The 22,751-nt window shown below is 40.8% G+C and overlaps 2 protein-coding genes across 9 annotated transcripts in view; one reads left to right on the top strand and one right to left on the bottom strand.

Annotated features, from left to right (window-relative positions):
• Positions 1-8,778, top strand: part of L3MBTL3 (L3MBTL histone methyl-lysine binding protein 3) — a 127,257-nt gene extending 118,479 nt beyond the window's left edge. For 6 of the 8 annotated variants that reach the window (XM_040449230.1, XM_040449228.1, XM_040449231.1 and 3 more), the window contains 3 exons: positions 2,136-2,308; positions 2,527-2,589; positions 7,878-8,778. In XM_040449230.1, the coding sequence (XP_040305164.1) occupies positions 2,136-2,308; positions 2,527-2,589; positions 7,878-8,021 (380 nt within the window). In that variant the 3' untranslated portion in view covers positions 8,022-8,778. The remainder of the gene's footprint in view (positions 1-2,135; positions 2,309-2,526; positions 2,590-7,877) is intronic. The other 2 variants (XM_040449235.1, XM_040449232.1) reach the window with 1 other exon arrangement.
• A 3,344-nt stretch (positions 8,779-12,122) lies between these two features.
• The window catches only part of SAMD3 (sterile alpha motif domain containing 3), a 57,492-nt gene continuing 46,863 nt past the window's right edge, over positions 12,123-22,751 (bottom strand). The window contains exons 8-11 of the mRNA XM_040449226.1: positions 17,348-17,548; positions 13,628-13,799; positions 12,817-12,899; positions 12,123-12,608 (exon numbers count right to left, since the gene is read on the bottom strand). Of these exons, the coding sequence (XP_040305160.1) occupies positions 12,324-12,608; positions 12,817-12,899; positions 13,628-13,799; positions 17,348-17,548 (741 nt within the window). The 3' untranslated portion in view covers positions 12,123-12,323. The remainder of the gene's footprint in view (positions 12,609-12,816; positions 12,900-13,627; positions 13,800-17,347; positions 17,549-22,751) is intronic.

Below are 22,751 nucleotides of genomic sequence, written 5' to 3'. Positions count from 1 at the left end.
TGTGTGTGTGTGTGTGTGTGTGTGTGTGTGTGTGTGTGTGTGTGTGTATCTTCTACAAATCAGTAAGAAATAAGGCAAGATGGCCCAATGGAAAAAACGGGCATAAAACATAAATAATTCACAAAGGAGGTTCTCCATATGGCCAATAAGCATAGGAAAAGATTGTCAACTTCATTAGTTATCAGGCAACTGCAATTATAACCACATGTGATACCACAACAAATTCACCAAAATGGTTAAAGTGTAAAAAGATAGACAATACTACATGTTACTGAAGATGGAAAGCATTTGTAACCCCCTTACACTGTTAGTGGATACATATTGCATAACTGTTTTTGGAAAACTGGCAGAATTTGTATATATATATTACACACACACACGCATGCACTACATACACATATACACATACACATACACAACAGAAATCATACATGTGTCCAAGAAAAGACTGGTACAGGTAATGTTCAAAGCAACACTGTTGGTAATAGCCAAAAATTAAAAACAACTAAAATGTCCATTAACTCCCAGTTACTTGTGGAATGTTCGTAACTATTGAAAAACCATGCAGCAAAGAGCACATTCAACGAGCAATATGGAAGAATCTCATAATCAATGCTGTTGAGAGAAAGAAGCCAGAAACGCCAAGATTTTCGTCTGAGTGTAATTCAGAAGCAGGGTAAAGAACCTGTGGTGTTAGAAGTCAGGAAGGTGGTTGTCACCCTTGCTGGCCGGGGTGTAATTAGAAGGGGACACAGGAGGCTCTGGGTGTGCCGCCATGTTGTTTCTTGATCCTGGTGTTAGGTACATTGGTGTGTTCACTTTGTGAAAATTCTTTGAGCTGTATGTACACTTAACGATTTGTCTACTTTTCTGTAAAGCTTACTCTTCAAAAAAAAAAAAAAAAAAAAAACCTTAAAATAATCTTAGAGATACAAGCCAGTTTGAAATAGTCTCAGTGACACAAAAGCCTAAACTGGGTAACCATTTGGCAAAAACTTGTGGTGGAATTGAAGTTGCATTGTTTTTGTTTTTTTCATTGTTTTTAATGTTTATTTATTTTTGAGAGAAAGAGAGAGACAGAGTGTGAGAGGGGAAGGGGCAGAGAGAGAGAGGGAGACACAGAATCCAAAGCAGGCTCCAGGCTCTGAGCTGTCAGCACAGAGCCTGATGTGGGGCTCAAACTCGTGAACTGCAAGATCATGACCTGAGCCGAAGTCAGATGCTTAACTGACTGAGCCACGCAGGTGCCCCGAAATTGAAGTAGCATTGTAACTGAGATGGTGTAGGGGTGGAGGAGAGTAAATGTAGAGGAGGAGCCTTTCTTCTGATGGGCTTTGAGTAAGTAGTTTTCAGAAGTTTTCTTTTCTAAAGGATCTTGAGAGAATTACTGACAAACTTTAGAAGTCCCAGTGACATAAAATCATTTGCTAAGAAATGGCTGTTTTAGGAGAGCAGCAGTAAATATGTTTGGATTCAGAAGATCTGGCGGATGAATGGAATATTCTGTAGCTTTAATTTTGATCTTCACAAATACAAGAATGAAAAGCACAAATACAAAAAAAGCATTTGCCTTTCTGTTTTATTTTTATTGCAATAATTTCATATCCCTTTAAAAAAATTAAGTAGGCTATTTAAAAAGCCAATGGGATTGGTAAACAGAAATTGAAAGATGAAACCAGGGCTGAGCTAAAAGGAAAGAACAGGTCTAGTAACACAGGGTAACCACAGTGGCTGGACTCGAGCATGTACAATTTGGTGGTTACTTTTAGGACATCCACAACTGAAAGGGACACAAAACCATTTCCTGAGGCTTGGATAGTCCTTTTCCTTGCCACTAAAGCTGGGAGGCAAGTATCTTTCAGGAGACATTAAAGAGGCAACATTGTTAACGTGACACATCTTCCATAAAGGGTAATGTGGCAAACGTGTAAGTTGAATTTACAGGTTGTTTCTTACCGTGACCTAACCTTCTGTAAGGACAAAGGAGAGTGTAATTGTTCACTGGCAATAATGTTGAAAGGAAGCATGCTTTAAGTAGGTGCCGCCCACCAACTCATTATTTGGGGGAGACACCTGGCACTTGGGGCTGTCTTTGCGCCTTTTCAGAGCGTGAGTTCCGGTTTGTTTCAATCCAGCAGGTGCCCGGGAAGAACCTAGCCTACAACAAGCACAGCGCCGGTCGGCTGTCTTTCTGTCCTTTAAATCACCAATTCCATGTCTGCCCTTGCGCTGGGAGCAGCAGAGCAAACTTCTCCCCACCGTAGCTGGAATTCCTGCCAGTAAAGTTTCCAAATGGAGCACAGATGAGGTATATTTCATTTTCTTTGTCTGCCAGGAACTGGATGTAGCAATTCTGGCTTCAGGAGCAGATACAGTGAATGTGTGTGGGGCTTAGTCTCTCTTCCTGAAAGGGAAGAAATTGTTCTGAGAGAAACAACTAACGCATGCAGGTTAAACATTTTGAACCTGTAGCACTTAGATTCGGGCTTCTGTTTTCAACTGGAATTGTTACCTTATTTTTGACAGGTGTCAGAATTCATACAAAGCTTACCTGGCTGTGAAGAACACGGAAAGGTATTTAAAGATGAAGTAAGTGTCCCACTGAAATGCAGTGAACGGTTAGATGTTTTGAATTGGGAGAGGAGGGAAGAGAGCCCTGGTGTTGAAATCGACAGATTGGCATGGCGTTGTCTAACAGGCAGCATTCGTCATTTGTACACAGATGTCTTCCTATGAGATCGGATGTAACAGAAGTGTTTGTACCATTTTATGATGCTCCACAGCAATAGCACCAGACCCGTTCCTAAAAAACAAACCACACGCAAAAACCTTAATAGCATGCATTTTCTTATAGCACAGAAAGAAACCAAAGAGGGAGATAAGCAACATTTTGTTTTGAATACAGTGAAATTAGTTCCCATTATTTTATTTTCAAACATCACTTTAACAACACCAAGATTAAATTCATTTAATGTTATACTAAATATTACTGTTACTGCTAAAACAACCCCTTAGATCTTATACCTATCTCAGTAATGTTTATAATAACTGATAGTCATTACCGTCTGCATTTGGGAGATTAGTTTATCCTCTGCCTGCCCAAAACATCAAGATAAGAGATGCTTAATAATGTTATGACCTATATTGAACATTAAAACAAAAAAGAAATTGGCTTTAACTACCGTGCATGTAATGCTATTTGAGTATAGCAGACTCTGTTCTCACTAGAGCCCTTTAAAAATAAGCCCCTAGCCTGTCAGCGCCTCCAAGCAGAGCAGTCTGTTTTCACTCTCATCTTGGCTACCAGAAGGTCGAAAGAAGACCCAAGTAATCTCAGAAGGTTTTTCTATAGTTACAAGTATATATGCCTTCTTTGCCTCTGTGTAGCCTCAGCTGCTAAGAATAGCATACTTTCAATTAAGAGCCTTGCAAGATGAGCCTGGGTGGCTCAGCCGGTTAAGCGTCCGACTTTGGCTCAGGTCATGATCTCGTGGTTCGTGAGTTCGAGCCCCGTGTCGGGCTGTGTGCTGACAGCTCGGAACCTGGAGCCTGCTTCAGATTCTGTGCCTCCCTCTCTCTCTGCCCCTCCCCTGCTCATGCTCTGTCTCTGTCTCGAAAGTAAATAAACATTAAAAATTTTGGGGCGCCTGGGTGGCGCAGTCGGTTAAGCGTCCGACTTCAGCCAGGTCACGATCTCGCGGTCCGTGAGTTCGAGCCCCGCGTCCGGCTCTGGGCTGATGGCTCAGAGCCTGGAGCCTGCTTCCGATTCTGTGTCTCCCTCTCTCTCTGCCCCTCCCCCATTCATGCTCTGTCTCTCTCTGTCCCAAAAATAAATAAATGTTGAAAAAAAAAATTTAAAAAAAAATTAAAAAAAAAAAAAAGAGCCTGGCAAGAGTATCAAGACAGCTAAGGATCCAAGCATCGTCAGCATCATTATACTATTAGTATTATTTTGTTTTAGACAGAAGCCTGCTAAAGTATACAAGGATCTGATTTTCAGCATCCTTTTTTTCTGATTTATGTTCTTGTTTCAGGAATGTTTCATCTTCTTTCTAGTTGGTCTTTAATTGATAGTTGTTCAGATTTTGAGTTTCTTTCCTTAACTCCTAAATTCTAAGTTCTTCGTGGATCACACTCAGTTAATTTTCAGTCCCTGAACAGATTTAGACATCTGCAGGGAGCTGTTGTTCTTTCTGTGGAAAAAAAAAAAAAAAAGTCATGTAGTTGTTACCTGAGATAATAAAACATTTTTTAAAATAAGTTTATAGTACATCTATATTAGAACTGTTTTTTGTTCTGTTGATATCTAGACAATCCATATGGATTTGCTCTGTTATTTAGTTTCAGTAAGATTCAAGTTCAGATATGTTCTTTCTTTGAATATGCTTTCGTGGCGTAGAAAAATGTATTCAAAGAAAGAACATATTTGAACCTGAACTTGAATCTTACTGAAACTAAATAACAGAGCAACAGTGTTCTCAAAGCCAGATCCTCTTTGTGAGGAGCGAGACAGTGATTGTTTGCATAGTCCTTCATTCCTTTATTTATTCATCCTATAAATTCCTGTGAAATTCATGTCTCACAAGGTCAGCAGGTGTTGGTTTTAAGGCCTAGAAGTAAACCATAAAACAAATCTAACTAAACCCTGGTAAGTCATCTCTAAGAGGCAAAGTACAGGTGTTAGGACGGGCTATGATTTGAACCATGCTTGACGTCACTTTCTCTTACACATTCTGCATCTAATCTGTTGAAAATCCTATTGGGCGTATTTTGGAAACATACAGGGATTCTGGCTGTGTCTCTGCCTTCATCACTGCCACTATGCTCTGAGCCCCTATCCTCACTCACCTGGATCAACACTGTAACGTCCTAACCAGTCTCCCTGCTTCTAATTTTGCTCTTCTACAGTCTGTTCCCAGCCTACCCAGAATGATCCTGCTCAAAATAAGTCAAATCATGTCACTCTTCCATTCGTAGCCTTCCAGTAAATAAAGCAGAATAAAAGCAAAAATCCTCACAAGGGCCTGCCGTGACCTCTAGAGAGGCGAGAACCTCCTGACCTCGGCTTGCTCCATCCTTGGCTTACCCTGTTTGTTGCACACACTGACCTCCTTGCCATTCTTCGCATTGTCCAGGCGCCTTCTGTGTCTGCTGTGCCCGGGATGCTGTTCCTCCAGACGTTCACATGCCGTGCTCCCTCTGCTCAGATGCCACCTTCTCAGTCATCCATCCCTGCCCCTGCTGTACAGCCACCTCCCCACCCGGAGGTTTTCTTCGTAGCACTGATCACCTTTTAGAATTTATTACTGTCAGTTCGTTACTAATTAATTTGCTTACCTGTCATACTTTTTGATTACAGTCTCTCTTCCACTACTAGACCATAAACTTCACAGGGAGTTTTGGTTTACCCATTTGCTTGGTTTTGCTTATATATCTCTTTTATTCTTTGCTGTATGCACAGGCCCAAGAAGAGTGTCTGGAATGTGATAGGTGTTTAATAAGTGTGTGTTGAGTGAGCACGTTCATACCTTTACCCTCTGAGAAAGACACGCAAACAGCATGTCACTGTGATTCGCAGAGTTAAAGCATGGGGAGCAGAACCAGGAGTGCTGGAAAGAGTAATGAAATGGAAGGCCAGAATCCTGCCTGACTTCCAAACCCTCCTTCAGAGTTTTGGGCCGTTAGCGAGATACTTAATCTCTAATCTCTGGAGTTAGAGCAGTTTATATACGTCACAAAGGCAAACAGAAGCAAACCCAGTATTACACTGCGGTGATCACTGTGCTTAGAAAGTGCTTTCTCAAATTTAGTTTACTTCCTTCCAAATGAGGCTTGTCCATATGGTCACACGTTGGAGCAGCCTGTGTGAAATATACTGGCTGGCACCCGCCTCAAGCTGACTTTTTCTTTCCAGTGTAACCTTAAAAATAATCTACCAAAACTTCACCTTCTCACCCCACTCCTAGCTTTCAGGTTCCAGCCTTGCCATTCTCTAAATGTTTCTTTTCGTCAGTCATCTGTCATGTTAAACTCTTATATAATCTCAAGAGACTCAGTAGGGCCCGAGGTTATAATAAACAATTCCGTCTTTGCAATGAGCTCCTTGGGAACCGGTGTGTTAGTTGACCTTTTCATTAATGACTTAGAAGACTTCGATCAGACCGTTTATGCTACTAAGGTCTGCCTTGGTTGAGTGAAGTGTTAATAGATCTGCCTCTCTGCTTGGCCTCGTTTGACCCGAGGACTGTCAGAGCACAAGCAAATGAGACCAGAGCAAATGCTCCCCAAGAAGCAACAGAACATTTCTCTTAGCTGCCACTGAACTTGTCTTCATTCGGAAATTTACGTGGGAGTGCCTTTCCTTCTAGGGTATGACAGACACTAAGATGCTTCCTTGCTGAAAATTGGGAAACTTCTTCCAAACAGTCACTGCTTGAAGTTGCATAAGATGACCCTGGTACTGGTTAAAAGGATTTACAGGTTTGCTTTGTTATTGGAGGAAAGAGGAAAATCTTAAACAGCGGCTTAATTGTTTCAGCCTTTATTTAGTAAACTGTCTACAGAATTTAGACTGGTATGAGTTTGCTGAGGCTGCCATAACAAAGAACCACAAACCAGCAGTTTAGACAAGAGAAATGTATTGTCTCCCAGTTCTGGAGGCTGGAGGTCTGAAGAAGGCAAGAAGGCAAGGTTGTCAGCAGGATAGCTTCCTTCTGAGGTCAGAGGAAAACCTCTGTTCCAGGCCGCCCTCCTTGACTTGGAGATGCTGTTAAACCTTTTCCTCACAGTGTCTTCCCTCTATACATGTCTGCCTCTGGCTCCAGATGTCCTCTTTTTTTTAAGGACTTCCATCATCTTGGATCACCCTACTCCAGTATGATCTCATCTTAACCGATTGCACCTGCAGTGACCCTGTTTCCAAATAAGGTCACGTTCTGAGCTTCTTAGGGCCCTGTTAGGACTTCAGCAGGTGAATTTGGGACAGACACCATCAACCCAAAACCGTACATTGCTGTCAAGGTTTGTGATGTACTCTGAGGCAGAGAGCCAAAGTGTGTTTTACTTTTCTTTCACTTGTGGTGTAAAACGGAAAAACCGAAAGAGAAATGAATGATTGTTTTTGAAGGTGGTAGAATGTCCCCAAACCTGAAAATTTTTACAAAAAAGACTATTCTTTTGTTCTGTCCACTAAACCAGAAGTTTAGTTCTGGTAGAAGCACAGAAGTTTAGTCTTGGAAGAGACCCAGGGGGAGGAAGGATGTTTCTTGTGGTCACCCAGTCTACAGCTCTCCACACCACGTTCATCACCTTCATTTCCTGTGTCTCCATCTACACTGTTGATTGCCTTGGTAGTAACTCCTTTTTTTTCTGCATACAAAGAATGGTTGTAGCCACTCTAAAAATGAATGTTATCACTGTTTTTTTTTTTTTTTCCTTCACTGGGGAAAGCTAATAAAAAAAAATGTTAGCACACAGCTGACATGTTTGCCTGAATTCCTTTGTTTATATCCACAAACATTTGTGTGCTTAACTCGCATTTAAAATCTACCATAATGGGAACTGGATCTGAGTCACCCCAGATTTATCCAAATTCCTGTGGACTCATTGCCTAAGTCAGAGCAATCCCGGGAAAATACGGGCACCTTCCATTTTCCTGTGGGCTGATTTTTCAGAGGACCGAGTTTTATGTTTGCTTCCAGTCCACATTGCTTCCAGTTTGGTTATTGTAGATAAGAAAGGTTCATCAACCAGGAAATGTTTGCACACACGAACTCTCGTCTGCTCCGCAGAGGACAGCTGGTAACTTAACTTTGGATATTTGCCCAACACTACATCTGATCGATTCATAATCTTTTTGTCTGTTCCTCCCCTTTTAGCAAATTGATGGAGAAGCCTTTCTGCTCATGACCCAAACAGACATTGTTAAAATTATGAGCATTAAGTTGGGACCTGCTCTCAAAATTTTCAATTCTATCCTGATGTTCAAAGCTGCAGAGAAGAACTCTCACAATGAACTTTGAAGATGGTGAATTTTGAATACCATCAGCTTTCTGCTTTAAAGCTCATGTTTTATTCAAAGCACAAGGACAGTTCTAACTCCTAAGCGAGAAGTCTCCCAAACTCAAAAGAGCAACGCTATCAGATTATTTATATTCCTCAAGAGACAATATATATGAATCCTTATGAAAGTGCTTCAGCTTTTAACCAGGTACTGTCTAAGAGCACTCATCCTTTGGTTCTGTTCACTGAGCTAAATTTATCTTTGTAAATCTTTTTGAGGCTGGGGGAGGGGTGGGAGGGAAAGGGAACTTCATTAATTATTTATGGTAAAGGGGGGGTCGGGATAAGAACTTTTGGCATTTTGTAAACATTGTTGAGTCCTCTTTCATGTACACGGTTTCTTTTTCAGTACTTTCAGAAACCTTTTTATATAATCCAACTTCAACTTAAACCAAATTAGTCAAGACCTGGCCAAGTTTAGCCAGTGGGACTGTTACCTGTATTGTTAATTCTGTGCCATATTTTGAACTGCAACATTATGCTAAGTATAACTTTGCAAGTCATGATATTGCCTAACTGCTTGTCATAATCTGTTGGGGCTGAATAGATGTAAAAAATTACTTTTCTCTAAATCAGTGTTTTTACTTTTGCACGCATTATGAAATGTTAAATTACTTTTCACCAGCATCATTACTATAATTACCAAAAACGTGTATATAAATAATGGAATTGAAAAATAAAATATATCAATAAATTAGGTGATGTATTTGAATGGCATCCAGGCTTCTACATTGTGGTGCCCTGTGTATCTACAAGAGTCCAGTGGTATCCAAGGAATATGCAATTATATTGGGGGCGGGGTGGGGGAGGGCTTGTTTGTAAGGATCTTGAACTATTTATGAGATGATCTTAAGCTTCTCTCCGATTGTCCATGACGTAACTGTAGTGCTTTTCAGGGGCTGAAGGGCTCATCTGTTGATGGAAACACTAATCCATAAAGAGCTCTGTCCCAGATCTTCTTCCTCCAGACCCAAAGGTTTTCTTAGAGTTGGCTGAAGAGAGAGTATGTGGATTTTAGTGAAAGGGCGGAGTGTGAGAGAGCAACACCAGTCAGCACAAAGATTGTAAATGCTCACAGATCCAGGAGGGGGTTTCCCAAAGCAGTTATTCAAGAACCTCCGTTTTGGAAAGATTCTCTGTAGAACAGTTCCCCTAACTTCTGTAAATGTACAGATGCACTTTAAATGAAAGCCCTGGATTATCCATAAACTGCTAGCTGTAGTGTTTCTTTCGTGACACTGCCTTTCCAACACAAAAGGTAAATTATTAGCCTTTGGAGACAATGTCTACTTCTAGGATTGGCCATTTATTCAAGGGCCAAGATAAAAGTCAGTAGTCAGTTCATAGCATGCTGTCTGAATTCTGGGGCAAGTTCCACCTCTCTCCTTCCTTGCTCTCATTTTTTCTGATGTGGGACTTCCTGGGACGTCCCCCGCTGGTCCTTTGCATTTGTCAGCATTCAAAAGGCCATGGTATCTGCAGCCTCCCTTTTATTTCTTTGCATGAATTTGCTACAATAAGTTTTTCGTTGTTGGTTTTTTTGTTTTGTTTTGTTCAGAATTTGTATATTCAAGTTGCACTTGTTATATCTGACACGAATGAAATAAAATCTTAATTGCAGATACTTTTTTTACACATGTATGATTTTTTTTTTTTTTTTTTTTTTTTAGAAAGCTTGTCTGACACATGAGAGCAGGAACAGTGTCAAAGATTTGGGCATTACAAAGCTATGGGGGATGTATTTGCAGGATTCAAAGTTGTCAGGTTATGTCCCAGATGATGCAAAGAATGACAATAAATAAGTACCTAAGTAAATAAGTTGTTTGGTTAAGTAGGTTTCACACCTATTGGGGATTTTTTTCTTTCTCATTTAAAGCATGTTTTAACAAAGAGAATTTTAAGTGTTATTTAAAATATTCATTCTAAGCAGCAGGTTTTATATGTTAGAGGCAAGGCTTCTAAGCATCCTTAGGTGGAACAGTGTACCTCAAGTAGGGGAAACCTTTTCACCATTCCTTCCCTGGGATGTAGTCTAAGGTTTCACACAGGAAATAGGACCATGATGACAGGGAGGTCCCTGACGTGAGAGACACAGGCTTGGGCTAAAGCAAACAAAGGGATAGGGAATGTAGAAATTGATAGGGCCTTCCCATCTAAGGACATTAAAAAGTTTCACTGTGTAAACCAAATGAGACCCGTCTGCAGGTTGAAATATGACCACGGGCTGCCATTTTGCAACTTCTAGATTCAGTAGACCCAGGCTCCAAAGAAAATAGGGTTGTGTTGGTGAAGCAATATGAAAATTTACCAAGTGGCAAGGTCATGCTGGGCACTGGGGATCATGTACCAATGAAACAGACAATAAAGCTTAATGTGGATTTGCCCTCATGGTCAGCTCATGTCTGTCACGTTTAGAGCCAGACCTCACTGCAGTGTTCCTGTGGCTCCACCCCCTACCTGTCTTCCCCAGCCTGTGGAGACAAAGAGAAGTTTTCATTGACCTTTAGCCACAGACACTGTGTGTTCCTAAGGAAAGGAATCTTTAAGAATTTGGTAAATTCATTTGGGAGAGGAAGAATAAGACAGCTTGTGAAACTAAAAAAGGTGGGCGGGGGAGGTTTAGGGAAATAAAGTTCGTAAGGAACTAAAGGCACATTCCAGTGAAATGGAATAAGTGGAAGCCATGGAATAGGGATTAGTTTATGTGAAAATGACATCTATCAAATTGGTCCTCTGCCTGTCCAGTCTCATGGAAGCAGTTAGTCAACAGTCATCGTAAAGGGGAGCAGCTGATTGAAATTTCATCTTCTGTCTCACTGACTTAAGCATTGTAATAAATAGAACTTATAGAGAAAAAGATATTAGAATAAATATTTGCAGAATAAATGTATTTCCAGAGATGTAGGTCATAAAAATATTTTTTGAATAATTCATACAAACCCCTTCTTAAGCTTTAAAAAAAATAATTTGATGAAGTAACCCCAGAAATGCTCATCACATTGCCAAGTATTAGCACACTTAGATCTCTTCAGTCTCTAAATCAATCTGTTCTGTCAAAACTGATAGGTTATGATGATGCTGTGGTAATGATATTCAAGGGGCAGGCACCTTGAAACGGTAGTGTTATCATTTTTCCTTATAAAGTACTTGAAAAGAGTACAGCAAGTCTTGCCAGACCTAAGAAGTACTTACTTATGCACCATCTTTAGGAACAGAACAAATGGAATTATAACATGGGACTCTGGGCTGGATGGATGAGGAACCAGGACCTGGACTTCTGAGACGGGCAGGAGAGCGAGTCCAGAAACTGGTGCCCAAGAGGTTCTGGCGGAGAAAGGCCAGGTCCATATTATAGACCCAGACAAACCTGAGCGGCAGCCAGGACAGACACCAACACCAGAGGTCAAAGCCAGAGAAAAGGAGAAACTTTGAGGAGACCAGAACAGGGCCATCACTACATGTCAAGAGACGGGAGCAGTGGAAGGCTACACAGGTCACAGGTGATCAGGACCCATGCCAGTGAGCTCAGCAAGCAGTAAGAAGAGCCTTGGTTCTCAACACACGTGGTCGAAGGAAACCAAAATGCCTGGAGCCAGGCAGGTCAGCAGGGGGAAAGAAGTGGGGAGTATGCGCCCACGGGCCACAAATGTACAGCTCCTGAGCATTAAGTCTTCCAAAGTTGGGCACACTGAGCGAAGGGTAAGATGTCATACCCTAATCTGAAGGACTTGAGTGTATCTGAAACGTAGGGCCTTTCAAAAACTAATGCCCCCTTGAAAGTGTAGCTTCGTGGGGGGGCGCCTGGGTGGCTCAGTCGGTTGAGCGTCCGACTTCAGCTCGGGTCATGATCTCACAGTCTGTGAGTTCGAGCCCCGCGTCAGGCTCTGTGCTGACAGCTCAGAGCCTGGGGCCTGTTTCAGATTCTGTGTCTCCCTCTCTCTCTGACCCTCCCCCGTTCATGCTCTGTCTCTGTCTCAAGAATAAATAAACGTTAAAAAAAAATTTTTAAAAAAAAGTGTAGCTTGGGCTATGGAATTTCTTAGAACTCGAATCAAAAGAAACCGCTCTTAAATAGTATTTTATTACAGAATTTCACAAAGAATTTCAAGTGTCTAACTATATAGAAAGAAGGTACTGAAATTCATTTGCATCCTTTGACACAAGATAATACCTACCTCTACCATAACCCTAAGTCAAAACAATTTTTTGCAAAGTTTTAGGTTTCCCTAGAAATCAATTCTGATGCAATATTTGGCCTCACATTAGGTAAGTGGGTGTCGAAACGCTATTTCCTTTTCCTTTTCTTTCATAGAAGGAAAATGGGGACTGTGCATGTCAAAAATCAACGTCTCTAGGAAGTTGAGGGTTTGGGACAGTCCTCTTGGACACTCAACTCCAAATACATGGAAGGCAGCTATGAGAGCAGCCAAGGCCGTAACACAGTCATCCACCTTCGTGAGCTTCTCTTTTTCTAAATACAAAGAAAATTCACAGACATCAGTGTTGAAAGGGTTCTTGACTTCTAACACGGGTGTGGACACTTGCACCTGAAAAAAAATAGATAATGGAGTCACCACTCTGTGATATGGAAAATCGCTAAGTCATAAAGGTGCCTCAATTAATGAGCTTGTTGCTGTGCAGCGTATTGGTAAATATGACAAAACCATACTTCAAAAGGGGCCACCACCCTGCGTTCGAATAAATGATCACATGAAGACATGAACTGTCAAGCCCAATCATTGACATACTACATACCTTCTCATTCACAATGACAAAAAGACTGGGATCGTCCCCAAAAACATCTGGTAGGAGCAAACATGTGGCTGTCATCTTCATATCTGCCAAAGTAAACATGCTTAAAGTCCAAGTAAAAATAAGCTTTTGCCAATTATAAGCAAAGCCAGTCTTAAAATGTGGATTTTTTTTTTAATCATTTGCTTCTACAGAGAACAAACCAGTCTTCTTGAACCAGTGTTTCACAAGCATTTAACCAACATCCTTTTCGAATAAACATCTACGTCTCATGTCCCGCTCTCCAGATCATGGCCAGGAGAAGATCAGAGTCCTGTACTCTCTGTCCATCACCCAGGAAGATTTTAGCATGCTTTACCTTGTGATTGTATTATGAAATTAACAGGTTACTGGTTCCCTAAATAGGATTTTACCAAATCAAGTGTACTTTTTTTTAAAAATATTTTTTAATTTTTATTCATTTTTGAGAGAGAAAGAGACAGAGCATGAGTGGGGGAGGGGCAGAGAGAGAGGGAGACCTAGAATCCAAAGCAGCCTCCAGGCTCTGAGCTGTCAGCACAGAGTCCGATGCAGGGCTCGAACCCATGGACCGCGAGATCATGACCTGAACTGAAGTCAGATGCTTAACCGACTGAGCTACCCAGGCGCCCCTCAAGTGTACTTTTAGTTCTGTACCTAGGCTCCTCCTATTTGAGAAGTTCTTTTTTCTATCCTGTGTGTTGTTTCACTGAATTACTTATTTCCAAAACAGAGCTTCTCTATCCTGAATTAAACAGGTAACTGACTAGATTGCCCCACCCCCAGGTTTACTAACGTTTCAACATGTCTTCATCTGTGTGCTGTTTCAGTTTTTCTTGCAATGCAATATTGATTGGATTGTGCACCACTGAAAAAGAAGTCAGTATATTTTCCGAATAGGATTCCAAAATGTGCCTTGTTTTCTTATAAATATCTGTTCTTGTAAGAAGCTGGAATTCTCTGAACATCTAGAAAAAAGAAGAAGAAGACCACAAGAAAAGCTAATGTACTGACTATAAGGAAGTAAATAACTCCTTAGGATTTTATTGAACTTTGAGTGCTAGTTTAAAATCTATACAAGATATATGAGTAGCTTTAGTGGAGAAATAAAGACGTAATGACAGGAGGAAAAAAGAAAGCAAGGCTGAAGTAAATAGGAAAAGATAAATAATGGATATGGCAAATTTCTATGCCCATAGAATTAAAACTTTGCATGCAGGCTCAACTAAATGAGGGCTCCAACTTCTGTATGCATATTTTGGCTATTTGATCAGCTAAGATTCTAGGGTCTTTCTTTAGGCAGTACCCAACAAGAGGCAAAATAAGAAAATTGTTAGATTTTAGGAAGCAAACCTTCAAAAAATACCTAACCATAGCATTCTAAAGGGAAAGGGAAGAGCTTTAGAAACAAGAGTAAGTGGTGAATAGTAAGTGTAGGAGATCTGACTACAAAGTGACAGCAAAACCAGTTTACCTATATGGAAACCCCTTTACTCAACATCACCTTTTCCTGCCACTGCCTAAGTACTCTCCCTCTGAGAATTCCACCACCGCTGCCACCTCCCTGCTTTTTTTTTTTTTTTTTTACAGAGTGGCATTATAAGACCATTTATCATCATTCACACTAGTAGGAATTAATGTAATCATCACTCTCCCTAAAACTCTGTAAAGAATAGTTACATACTACCCACAAATGTTCATTTCTTGAACATTTTGGTAGATCATCAGTTGCCCAAAAATTTGGTCCAGAAGTAGTTATCAGAAAACTGGAATGCCCATTAGGGTCTGTTACCAGCCAACCCTCAGTGGAGCACTAAGCTAGGATGGTGGAGAACATGGTAAGACCAGCGAATTTCATATCATGGCGTGGAGCATCTCAGCAGAGAAATGGGATATAAATCAAAAAAGAACCAAATTGAAATTCAGAACTGAAAATAACATTTACTGAAATGGAAACATCACTGGTTAAGGAAATGCATACTGGAAAATGCAAAGAAAAGGTTCATGAACTTGAAGACTGATCAATAGAAATAAGTCAATACATTGAGGGTAATAGGTGTCAGGTTTCTCACTGTTGAAGAGAGTTAGAATGTATGGAAAGAGGGTAGGTTAGAATAAGCCCTGTGGTTTGGGTTGGAATTGAAGGCATAAATGTGAATTCATGGTGTTTAATACTTATGTATAGATACATAAGCAGATGCAGATGTGTGTATGTGTGTGTGTGTGCACACGCACACATTTTTGCAAAGGTATATATCCTCACTTTGTTCAGTGAGAAATTTTAGAGCCATAATACCTCTGTAGCAATGAGCAGACCAAGGGCTGAAATCTTAGTGTCTAACTAGCATCCCACTTTCTCTTGAAAGACAGTGTTTTCACAGGAGGAGATTGATGAGTGCAGATGGTGATGAAGGGTCCATGTAAACTCCTTGGTCCAGTATCCTACACTGGCCACTTCTCTTCAGCCATACCTGTGCCATAAGCTCCCTAAGCTCATAGCACTACACAATGGTAGTATCAGTAGCAACAAGTGGTGGGAATAGTTTGGAGCAGGAGCAGCTGTCTGGCTATAGGGACTTTTCATTAACTGGGTATTTGTAAGTAAGGTTAAGTTTGCTTTTATTTTAGGAAGCAGAGCAAGGGTTTTACAAATTTTGTAAATCCCAGCTGGCCACACAAGGCTTAGTTTGGGAGGTACTCCCTGAAGAAAGCTAAAATGTTCAACTCTTTTTTTTTTTTTTTAATATTTATTTTTGAGCGAGAGAGACAGAGTGCGAGCAGGGGAGGGGCAGAGAGAGAGAGGGAGACGTAGAATCTGAAGCAGTCTCCAGGCTCTGAGCTGTCAGCGCAGAGCCCTACACGGGGCTCAAACCCATGAACCATGAGATCATGACCTAAGCTGACGTCAGATGCTTAACCGACTCAGCCCCCCAGGCGCCCCCTGTTCAACTCTTTTGTTTGAAAAAATAGTCAACTTTATTCATTAAGTAGTACAGTCATTACAAAAACCATATCCCAATCCATATTTTGGATATAAAGGGTGAAATGCCTGAAGGGTTGGGAGAAAAAGAGACTTAAGACAAAGCATGAGAGACCGTCTCAGGTCTAAAATCCACTGTCCACTCCCCACTCAGACTCACTCTCATCTATCGTTCTTTGAAAGGATGCTGAACCATAGCTTAGGTATTTTAATCACAAACCTGCGCAGGCTGCACTCCAGTGAAGGCCCGTAAGGCTGCAACTCCAGCGTCCACAGCAGCCTTACCAACTGCTACGGACTGAATGTTTATCCCCCACCCCACAAATTCTTATGTTAAACCTAATGCTCAGTGTGATGGTATTAAGAGGTGAGGCCTTTGCAAAGGGCCTGGTTAGGAGGATGCAGCCTTCATGAATGGGATTCCCACCCTTACAGAAGAGACCCCAGAGAGCCAGATTGCCCCTTCAGCCACGTGAAGTTAGAGAAGCTAGAGAATGCCATCCATGAACCAGAAAGCAGGGTCTCATCAGACACCAAATCTACCAGAGCCTTCATCTTGGATCACCCCACCTGCAGGACAATGGGGAGTAAATTTCTGCTGTTCATAAGCCATCTAGTCTATGGTGTTTTGTTATAGCAACCCAAACAGACCGAGACACCAATCATCCACTAATTCACAGAGCATTCAAAAAAATCAACTTTTCATTTGTATTGCATGGAGACTGTTCTGCTGGGCACTTGGAGAACTTATACGAAGATGTTTAAAATATGCTGCTTACATTTAAGAAGTTTATAGGCTCTCAGTTGGAAATGGTTTTGATTTAAAACAATATGCAGGTTGTCAATCTGGCATACTCTTCTAATAGCCAAAGCCTCCTGGCTATTACTCTTAAATAATACTGGCTAAAATCTTGGGTGAATCTTTCATTATGTACTACAGATAAAATTACACTAAAATTGTAATAGGACCCTTTAATGGCCACCTTAGGTAAACTAAATGGAAGGTTATTGGAGTTACCTATTAAACTTTATGTATTTTAAAACCATTTTATGAAATTATTGGGAATCATAAAGGAAATAGATATTGGGCAAAGCTGCATATTAACAGTTCCTTAGTAAACTTTCTTGATTGTCTAACTGCATGCAAAGGGTGTTATATGTAAGTGATGAATCTCTAAATTTTATTCCTGAAACCATTAAAAAATAAAATGCATTAAGATTTTTTTTTAAAATAAATAAATAAATAAATGCAAAGGGAAAATGTTTCACACTGTCAAAATAGCCCTAAGTAGTGGTCTCCCAGCCTCCACAATATGTGTAATGACAGAGAGATCTTTGAAGCTGAAGGCAGGCAGTGCATGTTCCAGAAATTCTTACCTAGTTGTAATGGTCCTAGTTGTAGCCCGTGGAGCCTTACACACCCTACCAAGATTCACACCCACCATCTTGCTACATAGTTCTGTTACACTCCAAAAGAAAAGAGAAAAATCAATTTGGACATTAAAATCAGAAGGTGTTATAAGCAAATAAAGATACCTGATAAGGGCACTTTAAGAAAGGAAACATTTTAAGAATGTCCTTCAAAGGTGTTCTGCTGCTAATCAACTTTCTTCTTATTTCCAAAGTCCGGCTCATTCTCTTATCGATTTCTCCCCAGTCCTTTTCTGTCTTCATATATTCTTGCTGGAACCAGTTAATATGTTCATCTGCCTCAGAATCTAAACAAACAGTTTCTTCCTGCAAAATATTTTCAAAATATCAATATGCTCCATTTTTCAAGTGGCAGTTTAACACTTCAGAATTATAGGCTGTTATTGCACACTCTTAATGCACTCCTAAGGTGAGTGTTACCACTTGTGGTTACATGTGGCCTTGAATGTGGTTAACAAGTGGACAGTCTTTAACAAATCAGATAGTTCATTACTTATGGGACTATAATCTGTTCTCTTGACAGATCTAAGAGTTAACTTCATTTTCTACATAGCTTTTTCGTGGAAACCTAGATTATCCAGAAGGTTCACACTTAACAGGAATTTTTTTTTATTTCTACTCATATAAATTTCAGAAGACAAAATATTAAAAGAAAAATAGATTTTAAATTAAGGTTTTGTTGTTGCTGTTGTTTGTATTTTTGTTTTTTTTTTTTAATTTTTTTTTTCTTAACGTTTATTTATTTTTGAGACAGAGAGATACACAGCATGAACGGGGGAGGGGCAGAGAGAGAGGGAAACACAGAATTGGAAGCAGGCTCCAGGCTCTGAGCCATCAGCCCAGAGCCTGACGCGGGCTCGAACTCGCGGACCGCGAGACTGTGACCTGAGCCGAAGTCGGACGCTTAACCGACTGAGCCACCCAGGCACCCCATGTATTTTTTTTGTTTTTAAATGCCTTTTTATAGCTGCACCACCATGCCATAAAATCCAAATTCAAAATAATAACAGTAGGTATTTTGTGATGCTAAATCATCAAACTATCAATTATATTTACTATAAATTTGAGTATATTGGGTGGGGTGGGGTGGCTAAGAAGTACCCCACATATCCTTATTAAAAGTCCAAGACAGGGGCTCCTGGGTGGCTCAGTGGGTTGAGCGTCCGACTTCGTCTCAGGTCACGATCTCGCGGTCCGTGAGTTCGAGCCCCGCGTCCGGCTCTGGGCTGATGGCTCAGAGCCTGGAGCCTGCTTCCGATTCTGTGTCTCCCTCTCTCTCTGCCCCTCCCCCGTTCATGCTCTGTCTCTCTCTGTCTTAAAAATAAATAAATGTTAAAAAAAAAATTTAAAAAAAAAAAAGTCTAAGACAGTTTGAGGAGCCAAAAAGTGTTTCTAGAAAAATTTGTTGAAGTGACAGTTGGCTGAACTGCATTTGAATTAACAAGTTGATAAACTGTCTAGCTGACCAGAATGTGAGCAGATGTCACCTGTAAAAATGAAAACAACAAAAAAATCACCTAAAATGTATCTACATAAAGGCTCTTCCAAGAACATTAGGAAATCTTTAGGTAGACCCACTTTCTATGAACAGAGGATGATTTGCAAGATAAACCATGTGAATAAACCTCTAGATAAGTATAATTTACCAAAAAGAAATTCCTACAGTGTTACATAAATTTAACTGGAAAACATAAGTCTTTCCACAAAGAATTTGCCAAGACCTGAAGGTTTTATAGACAAATTCTGCTAAACTTTCAAAACAGAGTGTTCCAAATTTATGCAATTTTTTTCAGGAATTTGGGGGGAAACAAAAGGAATTCTATGAAGGATTCCAACCCATTCTATGAATCCCCAAACCTGAAAAAAATCACTATAAGAGGAAAACTGTAAGTCAGTTTCATCCATGAACAAAATTATGAATATTGGGAACAGGAAACAACTCACTTCAGTTTATTTCCAGAAGTACAATGGTCTGACATTACTAAGGGGACTATGTAAACTAAAAGGAGGTATGATTGACTTATCCATTACATTTCACATACTTTTCATAGTGAAATCTGAATTTTAGGACCACTGTGATAGAAAGATTTGGACCAAAAAGAAATAGGTTTTGAGAAATGTGGCCTATTGACAGTGCTACAATTAACTTGGATTATATAAATATGTGTAAATATCATATACTGCATTAACCCATTAAGGTTTTTTAAATGACCACTTTTCAAACAATGCAGAAAAATGTCTGTATAAAATTCAACACCCCTTTAAAATTAAAGAAACCTTTCATCAAAATAAGAGATATTTAAAAAAAATTTTTTTTTCAACGTTTATTTATTTTTGGGACAGAGAGAGACAGAGCATGAACGGGGGAGGGGCAGAGAGAGAGAGGGAGACACAGAATCGGAAACAGGCTCCAGGCTCTGAGCCATCAGCCCAGAGCCGGACGCGGGGCTCGAACTCACGGACCGCGAGATCGTGACCTGAGACGAAGTCCGACGCTCAACCGACTGAGCCACCCAGGCGCCCCAAGGGCTCACATTTTTAATGGTGAAATGTTAAAAGAATTTTCCTAAAAATCAGAAAGTAGATCAAGATGCTCTACTCTACTCTTGATCAGCCTTTTACTAGAGATCCTAGCCAGAATAGTACAATAAGAAAGAGAAACAAAAGGCGTAGAAATTGGAAAGATAGAAACAAAATTGTCGTCATTCATAGATGATGCGATTTGACCATTTTAGAGAAAACTCAGAATGATGTACATATAATTATTGGCATTGATAATATTCGAGCCCCTCGTTGAGCTCTGCTCTGACACTGGGGAATCTTCTTGGGATTCTCTCTCCCTCTCTCTCTGCCCTCCCCAACTTGTGTTCATTCTCTTTTCTCTCGATCTCTCTCTCTCTCAAAATAAATAAGCGTTTAAAAAAAAGAATAGCCAAATAAATTGTATTTTGCTATCATAGTAGATTTTTAGGCCAATATAAAAAGAATGAACTATACAAGTAAACTGAGCTTGGATGAATCCCAGAGACAATAATATATTGAGTGAGAGAGAAGTTGTGGATGATATACTGTTTCCGTATCATTGTGTAAACTGCAAAAAGAAGCAAAACTAAATAACATAAGATACCTTGCATATGTGGCATCATATACAAAACATAGATTTCAAAAACAGGCGAATGATAACATTCAAAGTACAGGGCAGTGGGGTTAGAAAAGTGGGTGGTGGGAGAGGAGAGAAAGGCAGATACGAAGGTGTATAGACAGTGTTCCAATTTTAAAGCGGAACCTTGGCCTCGTGGTGTTTATTTTCTCTCATAAATTATACATAATGCTGTGCATATTCTTCTGTAAGTCTCAAATGCCTATGATGACAAGTTTTTAAATAGAAAGAATCCTCATTTAAAAAAAATTTTTTTTCAACGTTTATTTATTTTTGGGACAGAGAGAGACAGAGCATGAACAGGGGAGGGGCAGAGAGAGAGGGAGACACAGAATCGGAAACAGGCTCCAGGCTCTGAGCCATCAGCCCAGAGCCCGATGCGGGGCTCGAACTCACGGACCGCGAGATCGTGACCTGGCTGAAGTCGGACGTTTAACCGACTGCGCCACCCAGGCGCCCCAAGAATCCTCATTTTTAAAAAGCACAGGAAAAAATTTTAACTCTATAAACAGCTTTCTTTTTATTCAAATGTAGAAGTTCTATAATTGCTAATATCGACATTAAAGAAATTTTTTTTTACATTTATTTTTGAGAGACAGAGAGAGACAGAGCACAAGTCAGACGGGCAGAGAGAGAAGGAGACACAGAATCCGAAGCAGGCTCTGGGCTCTGAGCTGTTAGCACAGAGTCCGACGTGGGGCTCAAAGTCACGAACCACGAGATCATGACCTGAGCCAAAGTTGGATGCTCAACCAACTGAGCCACCCAGGCGCCCCTGCTAATATCAACATTTACAGACAAGTATACACATAATGTCCTGTGTTCCCCTAACACCCGCACCCGATCCATGAAATGTTACAGAAAGTAGAGTTTCTAGAAAGCTCCTACCTGGTTGGGCTAACATAATGTTGGGAGGGCATATCCTAGACTGGAGTACCTTATTCAAAGGAAGAGCGGGCTGTATCGGAATTTAAAATTTCACCTTTTAATGATGATGTATTGTTTGAGCCGGAAGGAACCTAGAAATCATCTGCCCCGTGCTTCTCACTTCACTGATGAGCAAACTGGGGCTAGCTTCACAGCAAACTGGGGCTATCAAAGGGGAAGTGACTTTCTCAAGCACGTGGATGGCCAGGTGCCAGGGGTCCTGTCTTAGTGTAGCCCCTACATCTCTGAAAAGACGGATGGCCTTGTACTGACAGGCTGGTTTCCTTGGCAGTCCACATTGGCAAGAGGGAACGAGTGAATGAGAAAAGCCTGGATCATCCAGAACAGCAGCCGAGGAATTGGCTGCTAGGTGTCTGTCTCGGCAGGCAGAGATAGTGGGGGGCGGGGGGACGTGCTCAGGAAGTAACGGAAAGTCACGAAGCAGGGAACGGATCGCACCTGGCCAAGCAATACATTGAAGGGAAGCGTAGCAGTCATGTGTTGGACTTGTGACTTCAGCAGAATCAGAGTAAATTAACCAGAACATGAGTTGGCTCCAAACAAATTGGATAATGAACTTGTGCCACGCCTCCTTTGCCACACCAGTCCCGGCAACTCCACTCCAATACCAGCCACAGTCACCTACAGCCCTACAGCTCCTAGGGAGTTGGGAAGAATAGCAAAGAGCTCATTTACCTAAGCTGACACCTGGAACGGAAATAAGGACAGGATTTCTTTTCTTCTCTCTTAGTGTTTTATTTATTTTTGAGAGAGAGAGTGCAAGCAAGGGAGAGGCAGAGATAGAGGGAGGCAGAGGATCCCAAGTGGGCTCTGTGCTGACAGCAATCAGCCGACGTGAGGCTCAAACTCAGGAACCATGCAATTTTGACCTGAGCCAAAGTCAGAAGCTCAACCGACTGAGCCACCCAAGGTGCCCCAAGGACAGTATTTCTAAGTTAGCTATGGATGGAAACTTGAGACTGCTTTTGAAGCAGTAAGACACAGTGGTTTAAGATGTAATTTTAACTCTTTCCGTCCAGAGATGCATAAAAACTCACTTCGACTTTTACTAAACATAATTTTGTTCTGCATCCTGCAATCTGAGTAGGTTTACAAAGAAAGTATCTTGTTATATAAACTTAATAATTCTTGTAAGTATATCATTAAAAAATCTACTTTAGGGGCGCCTGGGTGGCTCAGCCGGTTAAGCGTCCAACTTTGGCTCAGGTCATGATCTCCCCTGTCCAGGGTTTGAGCCCCGTGTCCAGCTCTGTGCTGACAGTTCAGAGCCTGAAGCCTGCTTCAGATTGTGTCTCCCCCACCTCTCTCTCTACCCCTCCCCTGTTTGCACTCTGTCTGTCTCTCAAAAATAAATAAACATTAAAAGAGATTTTTTAAAAAATCGACTTAAAGGCACTATGT

This window comes from Herpailurus yagouaroundi, unplaced genomic scaffold (genome assembly GCF_014898765.1).
Source record: "Herpailurus yagouaroundi ecotype Mexico unplaced genomic scaffold, PumYag 198, whole genome shotgun sequence".
Taxonomy (NCBI): Eukaryota; Metazoa; Chordata; class Mammalia; order Carnivora; family Felidae; genus Herpailurus; species Herpailurus yagouaroundi.
This window is presented reverse-complemented; position numbering and strand designations above follow the sequence as displayed.